At 43.2% G+C, this 23539-nt stretch overlaps 1 protein-coding gene across 17 annotated transcripts in view; it reads right to left on the reverse strand.

Moving 5' to 3' along the window:
- Positions 1 to 23289, reverse strand: part of FAM135A (family with sequence similarity 135 member A) — a 93299-nt gene extending 70010 nt beyond the window's left edge. For 3 of the 17 annotated variants that reach the window (XM_059701256.1, XM_059701254.1, XM_059701253.1), the window contains exons 1-2: positions 23003 to 23287; positions 5293 to 5372 (exon numbers count right to left, since the gene is read on the reverse strand). In XM_059701256.1, coding sequence (XP_059557239.1) covers positions 5293 to 5372; positions 23003 to 23094 — 172 coding nt within the window. In that variant the 5' untranslated portion in view covers positions 23095 to 23287. Of the gene's footprint in view, positions 1 to 5292; positions 5373 to 13294; positions 13416 to 15097; positions 15188 to 23002 lie in introns of those variants that run through there. The other 14 variants (XM_059701270.1, XM_059701269.1, XM_059701261.1 and 11 more) reach the window with 13 other exon arrangements.
- Between the last annotated feature and the right edge of the window lie 250 nt (positions 23290 to 23539).

The following is a 23539-nucleotide window of genomic DNA, read 5'->3' on the forward strand; positions in this document are numbered from 1 at the left end:
CCTGCTAAACTCTTAGATCCAAGCACACCGGTCTATATACCATATTTTTCTGTTTATAAAACACCCCCATGTATAAGACGCCCCCCACTTTTCCAACCCAAAATTAAGAAATCAATATTTTAAACATTTTGCTGGTTTTCCTCTTAAGGCCTGCTTCTTTTTTGGCACCTTAAGGAGTTGTTCTTCCTGTTTTCTCCACTGTCTGATCATACACTCAGTGGGAGGAGATCCAAATTTTCTCTGCAGCTCTATTTCCATGTTCTTTTGCACAGCTGATTACATTCAGTTTGAATTTTGCAGAGTAAGACAATCACTTACTGGTATTTATCTTTTTATTTTTTGACATCTTTATGGGCTCAGAATGCTCTGGTCCCTGTTGCATCTGCACACTCTTCACCTCCACCTCCAATCATGGCATCAGCTGATGTCAGTAACAATAAAGCTTGTGATTGGAGGAAGCCTGTTTGACAAGGTATGGGCAGCTATGCACCCTCGCAGCTCCCTCCTGGGCTGACTTCCGTGTATAAGACACCCCTAGATTTTCAAACTAACGATTTTAGAAAAAAATAGTGTCTTGTACACGAAAAAATACGGTACTGTGAGAGAGAGAGAGAGCGGTCTAAGACTCTCCCATTGCTTCCTTTGTGTATCCAAACTGGAACCAATTCCTGAGTGGCCACCTCTGGCTTCTTGTGGAGTACCACCTTTACAAAAGCTGCTGTCAAGTCCCAGCCGGCTTCCCAGAGATCATGCCACTCTAAGTGGAGCACTGCAATTAGCCACCAAACAGTTAAGCTGAACCTAGAATGAAGCCACTCCCATCCCTGAATTCCTAAAACAGATCCCTAATTCATGTGTTTCTGGTTGTTGCTGTGGCTGATTAACTAAAACAGTTAAGGAAACAACCTACACTGAACCCGTCAACGCCACTTACTCTTACACTGACTTCCAAAAGGCAGTTAACAAACTCCTAACTGCATCCCTGTAAAGATCCACCATTTGCTCTGATATCCCCTGTGCTTCTAACTGAGAAAGTAGTACAAGTTACACAGCCCAGAGCTGAGAAAGGTATGCCCTGTCCTGACAAGCTGAATATCCATCCAAGAGGCCTACCACTCAACTATAGAAAATATGCATTATTAGCACTCACTCTGATAGAGCCTGTAGATAAAATGAGAACTTCAATAGAGAATTAGTCAAAAGGGGCAATGTTGCAAAAAATTAATGGACTATTCTCCACATTCAGTTCTCCCCCCAATTTATTATGCCTAACTGAACGGACTCTAATTAGGTTATCTAATGATTAATGGGAAGGAAAAGGTAAGCTACTACCCTCTTTTGTTACCCAACCTTCATAACAGCCATTGTGGAGAGAGGCTAGCTACTCTCAAAAATACCTTCCTAAGCAAACTCTTCTCTGACATTCATTTTTAGGGAGTTAGTTGAATTAAACTGAATAACATGACAAAAGAAAATGGTGGCAGGGGGAAAAAAGGGACACATATGTAATACCCTTTGTAATACTGTAAGCAATAAAAAAGAAAGAAAGAAAATGGTGGGAATATGATTTATCTCCCAGCTTTTATATGGATAGGTCTACATATGGCATTAAACAGGTACCTGGTTCTATAGAAAATATATTTCCTGCATCTTGTCACTCAAACTTTAGTCAAGAGAAAATAAAACATATTCCAAAAGACCAAAGAAAAAGGATTATTAAGAGAGCATTTATATTTTCTATACTAACTGCTAGTGGATTAAAATATTTCAGTCTATACGTTTCCTGGAGCAGCACTTAATGCACTTTCCTATCTGTTGCAAACTCTCCAGGATTGCTTCTAACTTTAAAGAAACTTACTATGGAAAGTCTCAGCCTAATATGACCTGAAGTTAGAATTTTTTTAGTATCATTGTTTTCCTACATAGATTCACTTTAGATCTCTCTGAACAAGAAAGTGTATGTACTCTTGTAAATGAGTCCTGCAGTGTTTATTTAGATGAGTCAAAATGTAGAAGTCAACATAAATAAAATGCATGAGACAGTTAGGTCTTTCCACACACCTGTAATAAAGAGTGAAACCTGTGTATGATCCTGGTTAACTGGACATTTAAAGGTTTCAGAAAACAGATTGTGAAAGATTTATCATATGCCCCCTTATTTTAGTTTTGCTTTTTCCTATTCTCTATAACTAAGTGCTGTCTACAATGTGGCATCAAAACCTTAAAGCATTAATAGAATCATCAACACTAATAAAAGAGAAAAATGGTAATTGGCGTACGAGCTACCCTTTTCATTGGCTAATCAGGGCTATATGCAAATTAACTGCCAACTAAGATTGGCAGTTAACTGCCAACAAGATGGCGGTTAATTTGCATATGTAGGCACAATGCAGGGAGGCGAAAGGGAAAGCAGGAAGAAGCCCCCTGCCACTGACAGTGATCAGAAACCCAGGGGGGAGCTAAGAGCTGGGGGGCAGGGCAAAGGCGGCCCTGGGGCCGCCTTTGCCCTGCCCCCCAGCCATGATCGGAGAATCAGGCGCCTTTGCCGCCCTGGCCAGTGATAGCAGGAAGTAGGGGTGGAGCCAGTGATGGGAGCTGGGCACGGTCGAAGCTGGAAGTCCCAGGAGCTAGGGGTCCTTTGCCTGGGCCTAAAGCGAAGCCCACGATAGCAGGGCCGCTGCAGCTGCGGGTCCCCGCTGCCCGGGCCGGAAGCCTAGGCCAGAGGCGTCAGGCCTGGGCAAGGGGCCGATCCTGCGATTGGAGGGTGATGGGGGTCAACGCCTAAGGGCTCCCAGTATGTGAGAGGGGGCAGGCTGGGCTGAGGGACACTCCCCCCCCCCCACCCAGTGCACGAATGGCGGTTAATTTGCATACTCACAATGATGAGAGGCGAAAGGGGAAGGACTGAAGAATGGTGATCAGCAACCCAGGCGGCAGGCAAGAGTTGGGGGGTGGGCAACGGCTGCCTTTCCCCACCCCCCAGCGGGTGATCGCCATGGTAAAGCTGGGGTTGCCGGCTGGCCTGTGGCCCTGATCGCCAGGGCAATTGGAGGGCAGGAGGGCCGGAGCCAGGCCAGGCGGCAACCGCGGACCCCCACCATGGCGGTCGAAGGGCGGGAGGGGCGGTGCAGGCCAGGCCGCAACCCCGGACCCCCACCATGGCAACTGATGGGCGGGAGGGCCTGTGTCCCTCAATTGCCATGGTGATCGGAGGGCGGGAGGGCCTGAGCGCAGGCGAGGCAGCAACCCTGGACCCCCGCCATGGCAATCGGAGGGCAGGAAGGCCCGAGCGTAGGCCAGGCAGCAGCCGCAGACCCCCACCATGGCAATTGAAGGGCGGGAGGGCCTGCGCCCCTCCATCGCCATGGCGATCCGAGGGCAGGAGGGCGGGGCGCAGGCCAGGCCACAACCCGGACTCCCGGAACCTCTCTTAAAGGTTCTCTTAAGGCAGTTGGCGAGGGACCTCGGAGAGCCCCAGGGAGCCCTGGTGCCAGCAAAACAGACCTGGGGCGGCTCTCCCCAGAAGGTCCAGAGAACAGCCACTGCAGCCCGCCCCCACCTCAGCGCAAGGCATGGCACGCTGGGCCCACCCACCCCCTCCCAGAGGCCCCTGGCTTGCTCATGCAGCCCTGGTCACATCACCGGAGCAGCTATAAGGCACAGAAAGCACCATGGACAGCTGCTTGCTCCCACTTGCATTTGCTAAGAAAAGGCCGGAGGGTGTGAGGGCTGGCTCACATCTCCTTCTCCCTCCTTTTGCTCCACCTCTGGCTGCTTAGCTTGCCCAGCTTCTTATCCAGGCTCCTCTGCAGCTGGGCCCACTTGGCGGGGTCCAGGGACCGGTCCTTGGCCCCACTGCCAGCGTACAGCACTCCCACCCAGCTGATTCTCTGCGGGGTGTGGGCGCGGGCCCTCTCCCCACAGCCATGGATCTTGGGCAGGCAGTGGCTGAGGCAGTAGCGGTCGGTGGCTGCAGTGTGGGCAGAGCAGTCCCGGATTATGAGAGGGATGTCCAACTACTGGTTTAGGACCAATCCCTGTAAACTGGCAGGACATTTTTCGAGGGGTCCCAAATTGGAGAGGGTGCAGGCCAGGCTGAGGAACACACCCTCCCCCGTGCACGAATTTCGTGCACCGGGCCACTAGTTTAACCCATTATTTCAAATCAGTTAAACCTGCATGCAAAGAGGTGAAAAGTAAATAAGATAACAAGCGTTAAAGTATGTATACATTTTTTTGAGACACCCTATATCAGTGATGGTGAACCTCTGACACACGAACTCATTTTTTTGGTTGATTTTTCTTTGTTAAATGGCATTTAAATATATAAAATAAATATCAAAAATATAAGTCTTTGTTTTACTATGGTTGCAAATATAAAAAAATTTCTATATGTGACACGGCACCAGAGTTAAGTTAGGGTTTTTCAAAATGCTGACACACCGAGCTCAAAAGGTTCGCCATCACTGCCCTATATTTTTGTTGTTACTGTTTTTTTGTTAATCCTCATTGGAAGTTATTTTTTCCATTGATTTTTAGAAGAGCAGAAGGGAGAGAGGAGGTAGGAAAAGAGAGAGACAGACAGAGACAGAGAAAGAGAGAGAGAGAGAAAGAGAGAGATCGCCATGAGAGAGACAGATGGATTGGTTGCCTCCCACATGCACTCCAACCGGGGGCCAGGATGGAACCTGTGACCTGCAACCCAGGCATGTGCCCCTGACTGGACCGACACTCTAACCACTGAGAACACGGGCCAGGAATCACTGTATATTTTTCTTTTCTTTTTTTTGTTAATCCTCACCTAAGGATATTTTTCCATTGATTTTTAGAGGTAGTGGAAGAGAGGGGGAGAAACAGAAAGAAACATCCATGTGAAAGAGGCACATCAACTGGTTGCCTCCCACACGCAAGAAAGGTACATGCCCTTGACCAGAATTGAACCCGGGACTCTTCAGTTCGTGGGCTGACATTCTATCCACTAAGCCAAACTGGGCTCAATGTATATTTTTTAAATTACATTTCAGTACTTATGTTTTTCTCCCTGGAAATTTCACATACATTTCTTTTTTTCATTTGCTCATGGTAAGAGAGCTAAGAGGGAAACAAGTAACCTATAAGCAAGCCTGTTTGACTAAAAGTCTTAAATATATTTCTTATAAGAGGTATAATGATGCTCTTTGGTATCCTGTATTTGTACAAAATAATTATGAAAAGTCATTGGCTAATATAATGTTTCAGATCCTTTTTTTTTAGGTTGACAATATTCCTTATTTAAAATATTACTTGGCTTACCTGTTGCATGAAACAAACTAGCTTCTACCCTGTGGGGAACTCTTGGTGGAATTTTCATAGATGCACGAATCTGGTAAAAACTAAGCAAAAGAGACAAATAAACCATTTCAAAAAACATTTAAAATACGCAATGTCCCAATTTCTATACAGTTATACATACTAAAGTAATAAAGTTGGTCTGCTAATATCAGTCTCCCATAACATTTACTATTGGTAGAAAACAAAGATCAAATATTAGTGTGGGATAAAACCCAAAGGGAAATCAGTATATTTAAAGATAAATGGGAAAAACATAAGAAATATATATGGTATTTCTTACTCAAATGAGAGAATGCCATCGCAATCAGAGGAGTTAATGAGGTACCTAAGAGTTTCGTTGCTTTATTTATTTATTTTTTTAAAGATAATAAGAATAAATTATTCTTATGCACAATTTTGAAAAGAAAAAGAATTATAAATGGTTTTTAAAAATTGATTTCATACTATAAAAACCTACCCCCTCAAAAAAAATCTCAGATGTAACATGTTCTCTTTCTACTTGCCTAAAGTTTAGTTACTGCTTAATCAGTTCTTTATCATGTAACAACAATGGTGGCAAATTAAACACTAAAATATTTAGAAGAGCAGGAAAAGAACCATAATTAAACATGCACAAGAAATGTTTCCTCACATTCCATTTCCATTTACTCCTTATTGGGCTATATTTCCAATGTTATTCAGTAAGATATTTATTGATGTTATTTTTAAATTATCACAATAAAATACTGTATAGGAATTACTTGAAAGTTTAAGTTTCTCATCTCAGTATCCTAAGTAATCATTTGATATACCAGAAAATAAGCTAGTAAAGATATTTTTATTTTCTAATAAAAATTTAGGTAGTTTATGTATGTTTATCTACCAGAGCTGAGTTATTTAACATAACAGCTAAACACAAGCTTGAAATTAACTAGCTTAAATGGTAGAAGTAGTAAGGATCCAAGTAGCATAAAGAAAAGATATAAAAGATTTTTAAAAAAAGATAAATCAGAATAGAAAAAAAGAGTAAATTATATCCTTGAAAATACTCTTACAAATAAATCAAGCCTGTATCTAAAAACAGTAAGCCTCTCATCATTAGATTTTTAAAAGATCAGTAACAATATTCTTCAAAAGTCCTCAACTGATAGGGAACCAGATTGTAGAATAGCAAATTAATAAAAGCAGTAATTATACATACTATATTTATGCTGGTTGACAAAAGGGAAGGATAATTCACTTAATCCTTATACACAGTTCCAAACCTCCAAATATTTAAAACTACCTCCACTAGGATATGTTAAAGAGGAAACCACAGGCCCAAATAGTTATTTATGTTAAAACCCATCACAAAGAACCTAGACTTAACACCTAACCAAACTGCAGTTTCAACCTTTTCTAGGAATGTTATCTTAATTGGTTAGTATGGAATTTTTTGGTCACTACCAATGAGGTAATCTGTCAAGCAGGCCCTCTCCATCCACCAAAGGAAGCTCAGGCAATCTGATAAGACTCCTTCTTTCCTGTACGATAACCTTACCTGAAACAATCCTTTCTTTTCTAAGAACTTTCTTGTCATAACTAGTTTCTGTCTAAAAGCGTCTTCCATATTGTACAGCTTCTGGGGCTCCTCTCTATTTGCTAAATGGGATACTGCCTGATTCATAAATCACTCATTAAAGCCAACTGTTGAATTTTTTTTTATATATATATTTCTTTATTGATTTCAGAGAGGAAGGGAGGAGAGAGATAGAAACATCAATGATGAGAGAGAATCATTGATTGGCTGCCTCCTGCACACCCCAGACTGGGGATGGAGCCTGCAACCCAGGCATGTGCCCTTGGCCGGAATCGAACCTGGGATCCCTCAGTCCGCAGGCCAATGCTCTATCCACTGAGCCAAGCCGGCCAGGGCCAACTGTTGAATTTTTATTCATTAACAGGTATCTCATTTCAAACTCAACGTATCAAAAATGAACTATTTTTAAGTCCCACATCAGTCATCCTCTTAAAACTTCAGCGTTACCTTTTAAATCTCACATTACAAATTCTGTATCTGTAAAAAGTCGAGCAATGAACTGATATGCCCACTGTCTATTTCAATTAATTAAAAAAATTTTGCCATATTTGATTAAACAGTACTTTTTCCCTTTGCTGCTATTTCAAAGTAATCCTAGATATCATGCAAATCCATACCTCTTCATATATATTAAGTGTTTTCTCTCAGTATCATCCTCTACATGGAATCATTAGTCATTAAATCCTACTATTTATTCCCCAAAATGCCTCTAGAAATTAATTAAGGTGTGTGACAGGTTGATTTTAAAAATGTTTCCAACTTTTTCACCCATCCCTGTTTCTACATCTCTTGCAATGTGACTTCCATTAAAAAGTGAGTGTAGTTCTCAACCCCTTAAATCTGGGCTGGCTTTATGACTTGTTGTGGGCAATACAATGTGGCAGAAATGACAGTGTGCTAATGCGAAGCCTAGGTCTTAAAAGGTCTTCTTATATAGTTTCTTTCACTTTGGAAACCCGCTTCTTCCATGAGAATAAGCTGGAATATGAGAGGTCATGAACATAACTGAGTCCATCCAGGTGAGGCGGTAAGGCCATTTTGCATCAACTACCACCCAGCCAACCTACCAGCTGAATGTGAATTCATGAGTGAGCCCAGAAAAGATTAGTCAAGCCAGCCCAGATCAGCCAAACCACTCAGCTAATTTATAGACTTAAAGCAAAAACAAATGTTTATTGTTGTGATGCCACTGAGGCTTTGTGTTTGTTGTTAGCTGCATAACTGTGGCAATATATAACTAATACAGAAATTGGTATCTAACAAAAACTTAAAAATATGTGACACTGACTTGGAGACCAAAGTAACAGGGTTACAGAGGCAAGAAAAATGAGGAAACTATAGAAGTCTTAAAAAATGGTAACCCATGTTATGCAGTGATGAAACTTATGTAAATATAATGTCAGCAATAACTTAGAAGAATTTAGACAATGTACCTAAGAAATTTTGTACGTTAGCAAACTAATTTCCAGGCAGAATGCTAAAAATGTCACTGGCTGCTCTTACCTAAATATAAGATTTTGCAAGAAAGAGATAAGCTAAAAAAACAAGTGATCATCTTACAAGCAGAATCTAAGAGAGACCAGGACTTGCTGGGTTGGAATATAAAACTGATTCCCTAAAGGTTTTTCAAAACAAAATGCAGCCATGGACAAAGATCAAATCATGGGTGTGGCTATAAATCCCTTTCTTAAGATCTCTAAAGGAATTAAGGCAGTGTCTAAGTACACATTTTGTTTGACAAGAGGGTTTTTAGGGAATTTAAGGGCATGATCCCACAGAATTCTGATCTCCCAGGAGCAGTGACTACATCTAGAGAATAGTCATGCCTTAAAATACAATTGTGCGTATAGGTTTCATAGAATCCTATCTAATAAAAGAGAAACATGGTAATTGGCATACGACCGCTACCCTTCCCATTGGCTAATCAGGGCGATATGCAAATTAACTGTCAGCCAAGATGGCGGACGGCAGCCAGGCAGCTTGAAACTACATGAGGCTTGCTTGCTTCAGTGACGGAGGACTCCAACGTTCCCCGCCTGCCGCTGCAGGCCTCTGAGCTGGCAGTTTGAAACATAGTTACAAAAATAGAAGCTAAACAAAACCCCAGAAACCAGATTTCAGCAAGCCGGGATCTCAGACCTGGAGTTGATACAGAGTTTCGATTGTAGAACCTAAACAAACCAGATACCTGCTTTCAGGAGCAGAGGCCTAAGAGCTGGAGCCTCAGAGCTAAAGCTGGCTCAGAATAAAAAAAAGAAAAAATGAAAAAAAGGAGCAGTTGGGAGCTTCAGTCACTTGCCAGCCTGAAAACAGCCCTTAGCCCCTCACCCAGACTGGCCAGGCACCCCAGTGGGGACTCCCACCCTGAAGGGTGTGTGACCAGCTGCAAACAGCCATCATCCCCTCATCCAGGCTGGCCAGGCACCCCAGTGGGGACCCCCACCCTGATCTGGGACACCCTTCAGGGCAAACCAGCCAGCCCCCACCCGTGCACCAGGCCTCTATTCTATATAGTAAAAGGGTAATATGCTTCCCAGCACCGGGATCAGCGGAGCCGCAAGGTGTCCCGGCACCGGGATCAGCATAACAGGGGGCAGCGCACAAACCCCCTGATCGCCCTGCGGCTCTGTGTGTGACAGGGGGCGGGGCCACAACCTCCCTATCGGCCCTGCTCTGTTTGTGACAGGGGAAGGCGCCCCAACCCCCTGATCGGCCCTGCTCTGTGCCTGATAGGGGGGAGCTCCCCAACCCCGTGATCGCCCTGCGGCTCTGTGTGTGATAGGGTGCGGAGCCCCAACCCCCCCCCCCACACACCCCACAGGCCCTGCTCTTGTGTGTGACAGGGTAAAGCCATAACCTCCCCATCAGCCCTGCCCTGAGTGTGAGAGTGGCGGTGCCCCAACCCCCTGATGGGCCCTGCTCTGTGGGTGATAAGAGGGCGGCGCCCCAACCCCCTGATCCGTCCTCTTCTGTGCGTGACAGGGGGGAGCTCCCCAACCCCCTGATGGGCCCTGCTTTGTGCATGACAAGGGGGAGCACCCCAACCCCCTGATGGGCCCTGCTCTGTGCGAGACAGGGGGCAGCGCCCCAACCCCCTGATTGGCCCTGCTCTGTGCGTGACAGGGGGTGGCGCCGCAACCTCCCCATCGACCCTGCCTTGAGTGTGACAGGGGGCGGTGCCCCAACCCCCCAATCGGCCCTACCCTGAGCGTGACTGAGGGTGGCATCGCAACCTCCCAATCCACCCTGCTCTGTGCATGACAGGGGGCGGTGGCACCCCAGTTCCCCAATCGGCCCTGCTCTGAGCCCGACCAGGGGCTGCACCTAGGGATTAGGCCTGCCCTCTGCCACCCGGGAGCAGGCCTAAGCCAGCAGGTCATTATCTCCCGAGGGGTCCCAGACTGCGAGAGGGCACAGGCCAGGCTGAGGGACCCCCCTTCCCCCCCGAGTGCATAAATTTTTGTGCACCGGGCCTCTAGTCCTATGTAATAAAAGAGAAACATGGTAATTAGCCATACCTCCGCTACCCTTCCCATTGGCTAATCAGCAAGATATGCAAATTAACTGCCAGTCAAGATGGTGGCCGGCAGCCAGGCAGCTTGAAACTAACATGAGGCTTGCTTGCTTCAGTGACGGAGGAAGCCAACGTTCCCCGCCTGCCACTGCCGGCCTCTGAGCTTGCAGTTTGAAACATTGTTACAAATATAGAATTTAAACAAACTCCAGAAACCTGCTTTGAGCCAGCCGGTATCTCAGAGCTGGAGTTGAAACAGTGTATTGATTATAGAACCCAAACAAACCAGATACCTGTTTTCAGCAGTGGAGGCATCAAAGCTGGAGCCAAGCCTCAGAGCTAAAGCTGGCCCAGAATAAAAAAGAAAAAGAAAAAAAGGAGCGGTTGGGAGCTTCAGTCACCCGCCAGCCTGAAAACAGCCCTCAGCCCCTCACCCAGACTGGCCAGGCACCCCAGTGGGGACCCCCACCCTGAAGGATGTGTGAGCAGCTGCAAACAGCCATCAGCCCCTCACCCAGGCTGGCCAGGCACCCAAGCGGGACCCCATCCAGAACCAGGACACCCTTCAGGGCAAACCAGCCGGCCCCCACCCGTGCACCAGGCCTCCACCCTATATAGTAAAAGGGTAATATGCCTCCCAGCACCGGGATCAGCGGAGCCGCGAGGCCTCCTGGCACCGGGATCAGCGTGACAGGGGGCAGCACCCAAACCCCGATCGCCCTGCGGCTGTGTGTGTGACAGGGGCCGGGGCCACAACCTCCCTATCTGCCCTGCTCTGTTCGTGACAGGGGAAGGCGCCCCAATCACCTGATCAGCCCTGCTCTGTGCCTGATAGGGGGGAGCTCCCCAACCCCCTGATCGCCCTGCGGCTCTGTGTGTGACAGGGTGCGGCGCCCCAACCCCCTGATCGGCCCTGCTCTTTGTGTGACAGGGTGCGGTGCCCCAACTCCCCACCACGGGCCCTGCTCTGTGTGTGACGGGGTAGAGCCATAACCTCCCCATCGGCCCTGCCCTGAGTGTGACAGGGTGCGGCGCCCCAACCCCCTGATCCGCCCTGCTCTGTTTGTGACAGGGGGCGGTGCCCCAACTCCCCTATCGGCCCTACTCTGTGAGTGACGGGGGGAGCTCCTCAATCCCCTGATGGGCTCTGCTCTGTGCGTGACAGGGGGCAGCGCCCCAACCCCCTGATTGGCCCTGCTCTGTGTGTGACAGGGGGTGGCGCCGCAACCTCCCCATTGACCCTGCCTTGAGTGTGACAGAGGGCAGTGCCCCAACCCTCCAATCGGCCCTACCCTGAGTGTGACTGAAGGTGGCATCGCAACCTCCCAATCCGCCCTGCTCTGTGCATGACAGGGGGCGGCACCCCAACTCCCCAATCGGCCCTGCTCTGAGCCTGACCAGGGGCTGCACCTAGGGATTCGGCCTGCCCTCTGCCACCCGGGAGCAGGCCTAAGCCAGCAGGGCGTTACCTCCCGAGGGGTCCCAGACTGTGAGAGGGCACAGGCCAGGCTGAGGGACCCCCCCTCCCCTGCCCGAGTGCACAAATTTTTGTGCACCAGGCCTCTAGTCGGTTATATAAAAATATAGATACCCAAGAAAAAGGAAAGGAAAAAGAAAAAGAAAGAAAAATATAGATACCCATAAGTTTTAAATTTTATTGGCCAAAGAACCACTAGCTTAGACACCTTGTCTGGTCTTATAACTTGCTTAGCCAATAGAATGCAGTGGAAGTAACAAGTAGGCCTATTCAAGGTGCCTTGGCAGCCTCTGCTCTTTCTTGCACTCCTGCCTCTGTCATGAGAAGCAACCTCGGCTGTCCTACTGAGGGATGAGAGATCATGTGAAGCATAGCAGAGCACAATTATTTTATATTTTCAACAAAATGGCAAAGCCAAGCCAAGCAAAAACAAACAAACAAAAAAACAACAGAAGGTTTCTCTCATTCTACTCCTGTTAGTCATAGCTGCACTACTACCATTCTTATCTTAGTACAGACCTTTGGGTATATATCTTGAGTAAGTGCAAGCACCTCTAAACTGTTCTGTCTGCTTCTATTTCTTATACACAACCAACCATCAATCTAATATATCACAATCTTCATCAAGTTAGTAAGTCCTTATTGTAATAACAGTGATAATTTCATTCTTACTTAGAAACCATCAATAGCTATCCTAGTCCCTAGTTCCAACTCTTCCCCAGACATTAAAAGACTTTCACAAACATACCTCTCCTTTTTTTACTATCTTTTCTTCTAGAGAATATCCAATCTCCTAAATATTTTTTGAAATAACATATTAATTCCCAGTTCCAAGACTTGATTCATGCTGCTCTCTGTAGATCCACAGACCTAAATTTTTTTTTAACCAATAATAAATATTATGAGAGACTGATATTATAGGGTAAGTTTATCCTTTGCTTATCCAAGTCTTATTCATACTTTGATCTTATTCTTCCATAATGATTTTCCTAATATATAACCTAGAAAGATATTTCTTTTCTATTTTTTCCTAGAGCACTTTCTACATACACTTATTGAACATTCATCATTTTGTGTTCCTTCTTTGGTGTTTCGGATATATATTTTATTTTCCCTGTATACTATAAGCTTTTAAAGAGAAGAAATGAGATTTTATACATTTTCATTAAAGTTCTCTCAATTATTGGTACAAATATATAAACACATGTTAAATATATCCAGTATTATCATTATATCCATGTGGATAATTCTCAAACAAGTATTTAAAAATAAATTTCTCTGAGAAAATAATTACTTGAATATACCTCACTGTTTTCCTTATATATATACTGGAACAAAAGTGTGTAATTAAATATAAATGAAAACTGTACATATTATCTTATACAAAATATAGTTTTCACATTAAAATACACACCCTCTCTGAAATAAATCCACATTGTAGAACTTGTTTAGCTCCACGGAGAATTCTACCATTGCTTGAACTTCAGTCATTTTTAATTTATATTCAGAAGACAAATCTGGTAACACCACCTTTGCTAAAGAAGGGGGAAAAAATAATGAGAAGCTCAACAACAAAAATGCCAACTTACAAAAACACTACTATTTAAACATATTTGAGTATCATATATAGGCAAAAAAGAAAAGTGAAGCAAATTAGTTTAGTGTATCTAACTTAGACTAACCCAACAAAATAGCACCAGAATCTATACTTACTAAGAATACTTACTAATAATATATTTACTAAAATAGCACGCTATAATATAATTTAAGATATGTCCTGTTAGAATGCTTTTTCTAAGATTTGTTTCCCTTCGTGGCATGTGATAATAAATAATACACCAAATTACTAAAAGTAACTTTTGACTTTATCTATCATAAATAAAATAGTAACTTATTACGGAAAAATTAAACTACCTAATTATCCTCTCCTAGTTCTACATTGCACATAAAGGCAACTCCAAAGTTAACATCCTTTAATCCCCATATATATTCATGAAGGTTTTTCTCTGTTAGGTAAAGTTCTTAAATGACTATTCATCTTTAAATTTTAAAAAAATTTCCTCCTCATAAAAGCCTGAAAGTATTAATCTTCAAAAATGTTAAAATAATACAGATAAGCAAAAAAGAAAACATTCACAATTCTATTCACTAAAATACATACTTTGGTATATGTTCTTCATATGTATGTGCATTTGTACAATTTCTATAAAGGTGGCATCAAACCACATGTATATTTCATAACCAGTTTATTTAACTTAATTTTTGTTGTTGTTAATCCTCACCTGAGAATATGTTTTTACTGATTTTAGAGAAAGGAAGGGAGAGGGGGAGAGAGATAAAAAGAGAGAAGCATCAATGTGAGAGAGAAACATTGATCAGTTGCCTCCCGTGTGCACCACAACTGGGGATCGAACCCCAGAGCTGGGTATGTGTCCTGACCAGGAGGGAATCAAACCCATGACCTTTTGCTGTACAGGACAATGCTCCTACTAACTGAGCCACATTTGCCAGGGCTCACTTAATTTTTTGATGAACATCTATGTCAATAAATGTAGTTTTGTAACACTATTTTTGTTAACTATTACACTGTGAATGTTATAATTGAAACAATCTCCTATTATTGGGTATTTCAGTGGTTTCCATCTTTTCACTATTTCAAAAAAGCACTGCTACAATTATCTTTAACAATAATACATGCTTTATAAAAAAAAAAAAAATTCAGAGAAGGAAGTATTGAAAGACAATTCTCCAGAGTCTTGCACTTGACAATGACTACCGAGCGTTCCAGGCTATTTTTCAAGGATATGTTTAGCAAAATCTTAGGAAATCAGAGATAGCATTTCATTCTGGAACACAGGGCAGATATGTTTACTGTCCCAAGTAACAGTGGTATAAGTAAGGCAAGATTATTGTCCAAAATAAAAGATTTAGGTACCCTTAGCTCAGGGTTCCTCTACTATAACACCACCTACTCATATACAGGTGTAGCCTGGTACTCTAGCTACTGCTATTGCTGTGGGTATGAACTATCCTCCTTGATCCAGGAGTCTCATGTCTTTTAACCACATCCACAGCACAGGTGGCAGGCTAACTTGCTAGCTTGCAAGTGGGATAAAATCTTAGACCCTTCACAGTTCTTGAAACAGTTCTTCATGGAAATTTGACATATAATCTGATCTATTATGAATTAAATGCAAAAGAAATACCATATTCTTACCTCTACTGATCAAAGCTTCATTTTAACATTATTAAATAACAAATCTTGTACTTCCAGTTACTGATTCTTGTTAAAAATATATTGTTCCTCCTCTGAAAAAGGAAAAATAACATCTCAAACAAAATAGTAAACATAAAACAGTCCACTTTAAGGAAACCTATGCTTTGTTAGTTACTTAATATTCTCAATATCTAAAAGATCTATATCCTCTAAGGTTTAGGAATAAGTTTTAGAGATTTTGTTTTCATTCACAGTTTCACTGATATCAGTATTAACTATTATAACTTTGTTAAGGATCCACTTGTATATACTTTAAAGCACAATAATAAATAGAAGACTACTTTCTTCAGTTTAGTGATTCAGAAAAAATCTTCATGAATACCCAAAACATTATAAATCTATTAATTTTTAAGATGTAGAACTCACAATTTTTAAATAACTCCCTGGGTAGAGAAATGATTTCTAAAATCATTTCTGAATGAAATGTGTGTGTGTGTGCTCATACACACAATCACACATATGTTGAGTTACCTAAAATATTTTGACAAAACTGTTGCCTAGATATGCTATAGTTTTTCCCAAACTCCAAATATTTACTGCTTAAATTAAAAATGAAATCTTTTACCCTTGGTATAATTATTTTAGGTACTAAAAATCTATACTAATAAAAGGGTAATATGCTAAGTAGACTGGATAGACCAGATGTCTTCCAGATGTCCTTCCAGACAAAGCTGCAGCAGCTGTGAGGGCCGAGGAGGGCCGCCAACCACAGCGGCTGGCAGTGGCAGCAGCAGTGGGGTGATACGGGCGATGCCTTCCCCTGATCGGCCCGGTCACCTCCCACAGAGGGAGGCCAGACTGCAGCTTAGGCCCACTCCCCAGGGGCTCCCAGACTGTGAGAGGGGGCAGGTCGGACTGAGGGATTCCCCCCCCCCCAGTGCACGAATTTTCATGCACCAGGTCTCTAGTCTATATATAAAACCTTAATATGCAAATAGACTGAAGGGAGGAACAACTGAACAACTGGTCGCTATGATGTGCACTGACCACGAGGGGGCATGCACGGAACATGGCGGGCATCAGCCGAGGCAGGATGATGGAGCAGTGAGTAAGGACGCCAGACCAAGGCAAGGTGCTGGTCGCTGTCTCTGGGCAAGCCTCTGGTGGTTACTGAAAATTCTTTGCTCTCACACGCCACAGTCCCGCCCTGCGCTTGCACCTGCTGCCGGTGCAGTCAGCGGTGAGAGCGGCGGCTGCCAGCCCCAATCGCCCCTGGAGGCTTCTCCACCTCTCCATGCTCCTGAGGGGTAATCATGGCAGCAGCAGTCACCACTTGCACCTGCTGACGGTGCCAACCCTGCTCACAACTGCGGCTGGTGGCAGCCCCAACAGCTCCACGTCGTCAGAGGGTGGGAGTGGGAACGGTGTCATCAGTGTGTGGGAGCAATGGCGGCGGGAGTGGGGCTGCCGGCAGACAGGGGACAGGGTGTCGCATGGAGGATGGGCCAAGACTCATCCCTGTGTCCACCGCAGCCTTGTGGCCCACAGTTCCTTTTAAGGTGCATGAATTTGTGCACTGGGCCCCTAATGTTAGAATAAAGACCACGTGCACTCTTTTGCAGATATTTTCTTCTCTTCATCATAAAGATGTAGACTACCACCTTCCATAACTGTTATTTTAAACCTTAATCATCACATCAAAAAGCATAAGTTACATACAGTTACGAATTGAGAATAATCAGCCAATGACATGCGGATTAGTCTTGCATTTAAACCTGTTATCTGGTGTAATTCTGGCCACCTAAATTGTTTAAATCTTCATGGTTGGTTCAGTCTAAATATCTGTCCTATTTGTTGATGCAGTTGCCTCTCTGATTGGCTAAGGCCCTAACACCCTGCATAGTTCCCTCTTCTAAAGGTTAAATATGCTAAGTCACTGGATTATATCCTGCTTTAAAATGGCCAAGCCACCTGCTGTTACTTGTCTGACTCTGAAAATCACCACCATTCAGATGGCTCTAGCCTTTTTTTGCCTTCACAGTTATTTACATGCACACACACTTTCATCAGTGACATTTCATTTTAAAAAGTGATTCACAGTGAAGATGAGTTTATCAGAATCATTACAGTAGAGGGGACACAGAAAGTCACTGGTCTAGAAAATTTTGCTCCCACTCCTTAGACATCAAGATGAACTCCTAAGGGCCAGTCTTATGTTATACTGCAGAAATTATATAGATATTTAAGAAGATAAAATTCTTCTCTTTTGGGGAGAGGAGAAAAGGGAGATCTTCAAAGGAAAGACAAAGAGAATAACTTGATAAACAAACTTTTTAAAAACCTCTGTTTCCCTTTTGATACCAAATACAGGTCAAATAACAATATAAAGTAGAAACCAAACAGAACAGACATTTAGAACTTTTTGGAGCACCTACTCTTACACCAGTAACTTTAACTATGTTATTTTATTTAATTATCATAAAAATCCAAAAGAGCCGTTATTACTCCATGTTATAGGTGAGCAAACTAAGGATCAGAATGTTTACATAATTTATCCAAAGTCACATTTAGGAAATAATGAAAAACGACAAAAATCTCAAATGTATAAAACTCCACAGTTTATATTTAAATTTGCATATTTCTAAAGCCTACACCTGAATTGTTATAGCAAACAGATTCAATGGTCATCAAGCCATAAGATAAATATACCCATAATAAAACAAAAACTGAAATCAGAATGCAACAATGAAGAAACATTTGCACTTGATAAACTACTACAGTCAATTTTCCATTTAATTAACATTATTCCCTAAGTATGAAATCTTCCAATTTCCCACATCCCACAAACACCATATCTGAAGTTTTAAAGGCATTGTTCTTGCCCTGGCCTGTGCGGCTTAGTTGGCTGGAGTGTCATCCAGCACACCTAAAGGTCTTCTTGATCAGGGCACATACCTAGGTTGCGGGCTGCATCCTTTACCCTGGTGGAGGTTGGGGGCATGTGGGAGGCAACTCTCAAAACAGAACACTATTCATTTTGAATAACTGTGCTAATATAATAGAAAATCCATATAAAATTATTTTTAAACATAATGTAAAAAAAAATGTTAGGAACTTTTGAGAGCATTTCCATGGTTGACTTAGTTCATGAGAATGAAGTAAAGAGAAAAAACTATTATTGCTTATTATGGGGCACTTTATGAAAGCCACCTCTGACATTATATGGAAAACAGTATTTAATTTATCAAAAGCAATTCATATACATTTTTCAGGGATACATCTATGCCAAAAACAAACCTGCCAGTAACATAAGACAGAGTGCCTTTGAATATATCATGTTATTATATGCCTTAAAAAACAAAAACAGGATAGCCCAAAGTACCAAAAACTAGTTACTCTTTTTAACATAAAGAGAAATTCAGAAAGAGCTACAGTCATCATCTACTACCTAGTTCGGGGATCTGCCCAGCATTCCTTAAAATATTTAGTGTTATTAGTTATCTCAATAAAGAAAAAAGCTCAGAAGGAGAATAAATTACAATCCTCTTTCTGAAAAATATTCTAAGAAACAATGTTTTCTTAACTGTCTATGCTTTCTTTAGTCTACATTTAACTTTGGTATCAGACAGACCTAAATTCTAATTCAGATTCTAAGCCTAAATTTTCTCAAAAAGAAATATTTATCGTTGCTAGGTCAAAAGGTTAAGGCTTAAAAAGATTATATATATACATATTTAAACAAAGCACTAAGTATGGCACTTGGTGCTCAATAAATTGCTGACATGTTTTATTTTATCTCAATTTTTAAATATGATTTCATTCAAGAAAATGTCTATTCAAAATAATGCAACTCAACTAAACAGACCATTATTATAAGTTTCAATTGCATGGTTTGAAAATATTTTCATTTATAGGCCATAGGACTTTAAAGGGAGAAGAGCTGGCCTCCAATTAAGATCTTGGAAACAAAACAACAAAAACCAAGACAGTGAATATTTCAACTTTCTAATTCAAACAATATTTCTGTTTCATTCCTTATTGACATTTCTCTAGTTCCCCCTGCCTGAAGGACAATTTCACAACTTCTTTACCAAACTGGGGCCTTGACAAGAATTACATTATATAATTATCATACTTTAATATAAAATAGTCGTAAGATTACAGAAGAGGACTGGTGACAGTCTACAGTCTAATCTTATCTGCCTGAGGAAAGTAACTAATTTTTAGTCTTAAAGTGGATCTGAGTAAGAATGAGAGTGGTTTTAAAATCTGGGTTTTTCAATTCCAAAAGACAAAAGTAATGTCAAAGGCTTCCAAGGTCTTAAATTGTGATTACCTATAAGCCCTCACTTTGCTGCTTAGACATTTACGACTAGCAGTAATACATATTTCCAATTGAAGCCAATAACTTACTGGCAACTTGGAGACATCAAAGAGCAGGTGTCAGAGATAACACTGCTCTAAAAAAACTTTATGAATGAAGCAGCTGCATCCTTTAAGGCAACTTCAAAGGTATCTCAATAAGGGAATACTTCTAGGTCAGAATACATTGAGAACTATAGCAAAAGGAAAATTAATAAAACAACGGAACATAATACTATCAATATCAGAACTCTATATAATAACATAATTGAGAAATACTTTGTATATTATAGATGGTCAAAGAGACCTAATCCCATAAAAGGAAGTATTTTCTTAGAGTACTCTCCTGGTTGAGAGACACGTAGTTCATAAAAATTAATTTCATCAAAACAAAAACCACCTAAGGGGGTTATTCAAGTAGGAGACATCTCTTAATGGTATATACCTGACACCTTTACATTCCCATTAAGAAAAAAGGGGCAAATTCTTATTAAATTTAGCACATCATTGGTAAATATGTATGTACCTGTTAAAAAACAGTAATCTTTAAAAATAAAATTTAAAACCCCTGTGGAATTGTTTCACTCTATTCCTTCTGAAAAATCTAGACCTGATTAACAACCTGTGCTTCATAACTTTTCTGAAAAACCATTGAGTCCATTAAGAATGCTTTCTTCTTTATCACCACTCTGCTTCTTATTCTTACTCATTTCTATACCTTCTTCCTGACAAACAACTCAGGGGGGAAAAGAAACCACTACTCCAGATCTATATACTCCCATCTTCCACCCATTTCTTTAATGCACACATACACATCACAAAACTCACTGCGAAGCAGTTTCTCCTCAATACCTAGAGTTAAAGCAAAGGAAATCCTTGCCCTGTCTATCCACTAAATAATCCTCATTCTCAAGGGTCTATTATCTACAGTAAACAAAGCTAAAATATAAGATAAGAGAAATATTGTGGGTAACCAAAGGTACAACTCTTACATCTTCAGTGTCAAATCCTGGTGAACAAAAGGCATAGCTGTTCTATACAGTGAATGCTGTAATGTTTGTTTTGTTGTATATGAACATTAATCTAAGCAAGTCCATAGTTCACAGCATTCTACTAGGCTTTTCACAGAAATCTGAAATTAAAAAAAAATCTAAATCTCAGTGATTTGGGATTTAAGCTTTCATTTACACACTACTACATAATCTAAAAGAGATAAAATTAAGTACTTATGTAGCAATTTTTGTCTGTGGTGGCCCTAAGCATATTTATAAATAATTAAGGCTTAGTCTGCTACTGAAAGATTACTGGGTGGTTACTTTTCCCTCCACATATTACAGGTAGAGACACCAAGTCATAGAGGTTAAGTGGCTTCTATAAACTAATGTCATTGAGTCATCAGTGTTTAGATCTTCTGACTTCTAGTCCTGTACCTGCTATCAACCATTAATCCTTAATTCTAAGAGCACAGAATCAACTCATTAAAAAATACCAACAAGAATTTGTAAGCATTTATTTTTTTTAATAAATAGCTATCTAAAAATAAAAGACTTGCCTTTGAAAGGCAGGAAAGCTTTCTCCGGTAGCAGCAGTAATCTATTTGCACTGGAAAAATCATTTAAAAAAAAACAACTTAAAAACTGAGGAGTGCATCACCTTGTACCACACACACAATAACGCTGGTTCTTCCAAAAAGGGGTGTGGCTTAATGGCATCAGATCCTAAACTGTATCTCTCTCTACCTTTACCTTTACTATAACTTCGAGTAAGGAACTACACTTCTTGCCTTGGTGTTTCCCTTTGTACAACAGAAACCGAAAAATTTAATTCCTACCTGACATAAACAACACGGGGAAGAATTTACTGTTTGTGGACACCCATGAGATTCCAGGAAGAAATACATAATTAAGTTCATCTTAAACTCTGGGATAAAGGCAAACTTAACTAAAAGCAACTACATCAGCAGATGCCTTCAAAATAAGATACTATTATCATGATTTATATAGAGACAAGTTTTATGTAAGCCAAATCTTGATCACAGGGAGATGGGGAAAATTTTTCCAAAACTGTTTAGAAAGTTCTTTTGCTCAATTAAATATTGTAATACTTGTGTTCTCACCTATTTCTCCTTCAGTAAAGCACACTCATTCTATTCTTTAGTAGGAATTGTACGTAATTACTAAAGGGAATAGAGACCATCAGGAAAATGATGCAATCAATTGAAATAGCAAATGTGTGAAATCTGACACCTAATTTTTATACAATAAACTTTGCTAAATTTCACTTAAGATTTGTTCTTGGACAACTCTATTTCCCGGAGGACAATAACACTTCCAAATTTTGACCTTATGTTTGCAGCTCAGCCTTTTAACAAATCTTCATCCTTTATCATTTCATCACATCAGTACTCAAGTTGTTTCTCCTAGTATGTCAGGTGAACATAACTCTTAAAAAATCAAAACCTCAATCAGTATGTGTAACAGGTTATCGCCACTTGGCACTCTTTCGGTGATATTTCCAATCAGGGAAGAAAGAAGAGATGTTATTACATTGAAAGCTGAACTAAAACTGTTGAGTGGACACCTAGTAGCTTAGGTAGAAAGCAGAAGAGACCTCAACTGCTGAGTTAATACGAAGTTAAATGGATTAAAGTTAAGAGACTCGACCTAAGCAAATAGGAAAAAAAAAAAAAATTCTAGGGGGGTTAGGGGGGAATCAAGACTAGAGACTAGACACGGGATCGGGACGGGAAAAGGCGGAAGGCCAGGGGCCAGGAGGCGGACGGCGCCGAAGCTGGTACCCGGGGAGCCCAGGATGGAGGGAGCGAGGGCCTCCGAAGGAGCGGTGGGCGCGGAGTCGGCTCCAGCGATGCGACAGCAGGACGCACCGCCGGAAACTAACAAAAGACAAGGAAGGCGAAGTACCCAGAGGAGGCAGGTGAGAATAAAAGGCGGCCAAGGAAGGAATGACAGAGGCGCCCGGGTGGGAAACCCGGTCCGCGAGAGCCATGAACGTCGAGGGAGAGCCCGGCCGGGGATGCACAGCGAGAGAGAAGCAACCGAGGGGAGCGAGAGGATCCCCTGCCTCCCTCACACCCGGGGACCCACCACCGAGGCGGAAAGGCACGTGGGAGGCGGGGATGGAAGGGCAGAGCCCGGCAAGGAGGGTCCAGACGAGGCGGAGGAGCCAGGATGGAGCAGAGGGCGGCGGGCCAGCTCGGTCCGGTAAACCGCACCAGTGAGGTTCAGGCAAAGTGGGCCGAGGGACGCCTGAGATCAGGGGCGGCAGGGGGACCCCGGCGGGCGGCGCGCCGCGACCCCTCGGCACCCCCGAGCGCACTCGGCACCGCCGTCCCCACCGACCTTCAGCGGGCCCGGGACCCAGGACCCGGCTCAGACCGGGAGCCGCCGAGCGAGGGGCCGGAGCGGACGAGGGGGACAGCGAGAAGGAGGCCGTTTCCTGCCCGGCCCGTGGGAAAGAGGGGCGGGGGGAGGGGTCGAGGGTGCCGGGAGCCAGGGGAGACGGAGGAGACAGTGAGGGGCTTACCTCTCGCCCGGCGCGGCCACCTCCACCGCCTGTCGGACGGAGGAGCTCGTAGTCCTACTGGAAGAATACGGCCCTTCCCGGGTCAGCACCATCCCGCCTCGGGCCCCTCACATCGCCATCGCAGCCACCGCAACCACCGCAGGAGAGGAGCCGGTTCGTCACCGCCGCTCGGCTACTGGCCCGACGAGGCCCGGGAGCATGCGCACTCGCCTCGGTCCCGAGGGAGCCCGGACCAGTCGGCGCTACCTGCGATCAACAGGTCCCGGGCCCCGCGGCCCCGCCCCCCGCCTTCGCTCGCCGGCCCCTCCCACCAGTCCCCTCCCCTTTCTAAGCCTAGGCCCCGCCCCCCCAGCCTTGCGCCCCGCCCCTCCTCCTCCTTGTAAGCCCCTCAACCGCGGCTTCAGCTCCAAGGCCAACCGAGGTTTCCAGAGGTTTGTCCGCCCTCTGCGGCTCCCGCTCCCGAGTTCCCGCGAGAATTGGAGGTTTGCGTCAATAAAAAGCGCGAGGCCCCAGGGTCCGGCCCGGCTGCGGGATTAA

The sequence above is a fragment of the Myotis daubentonii genome, chromosome 6 (assembly GCF_963259705.1).
Source record: "Myotis daubentonii chromosome 6, mMyoDau2.1, whole genome shotgun sequence".
Classification (NCBI taxonomy): Eukaryota; Metazoa; Chordata; class Mammalia; order Chiroptera; family Vespertilionidae; genus Myotis; species Myotis daubentonii.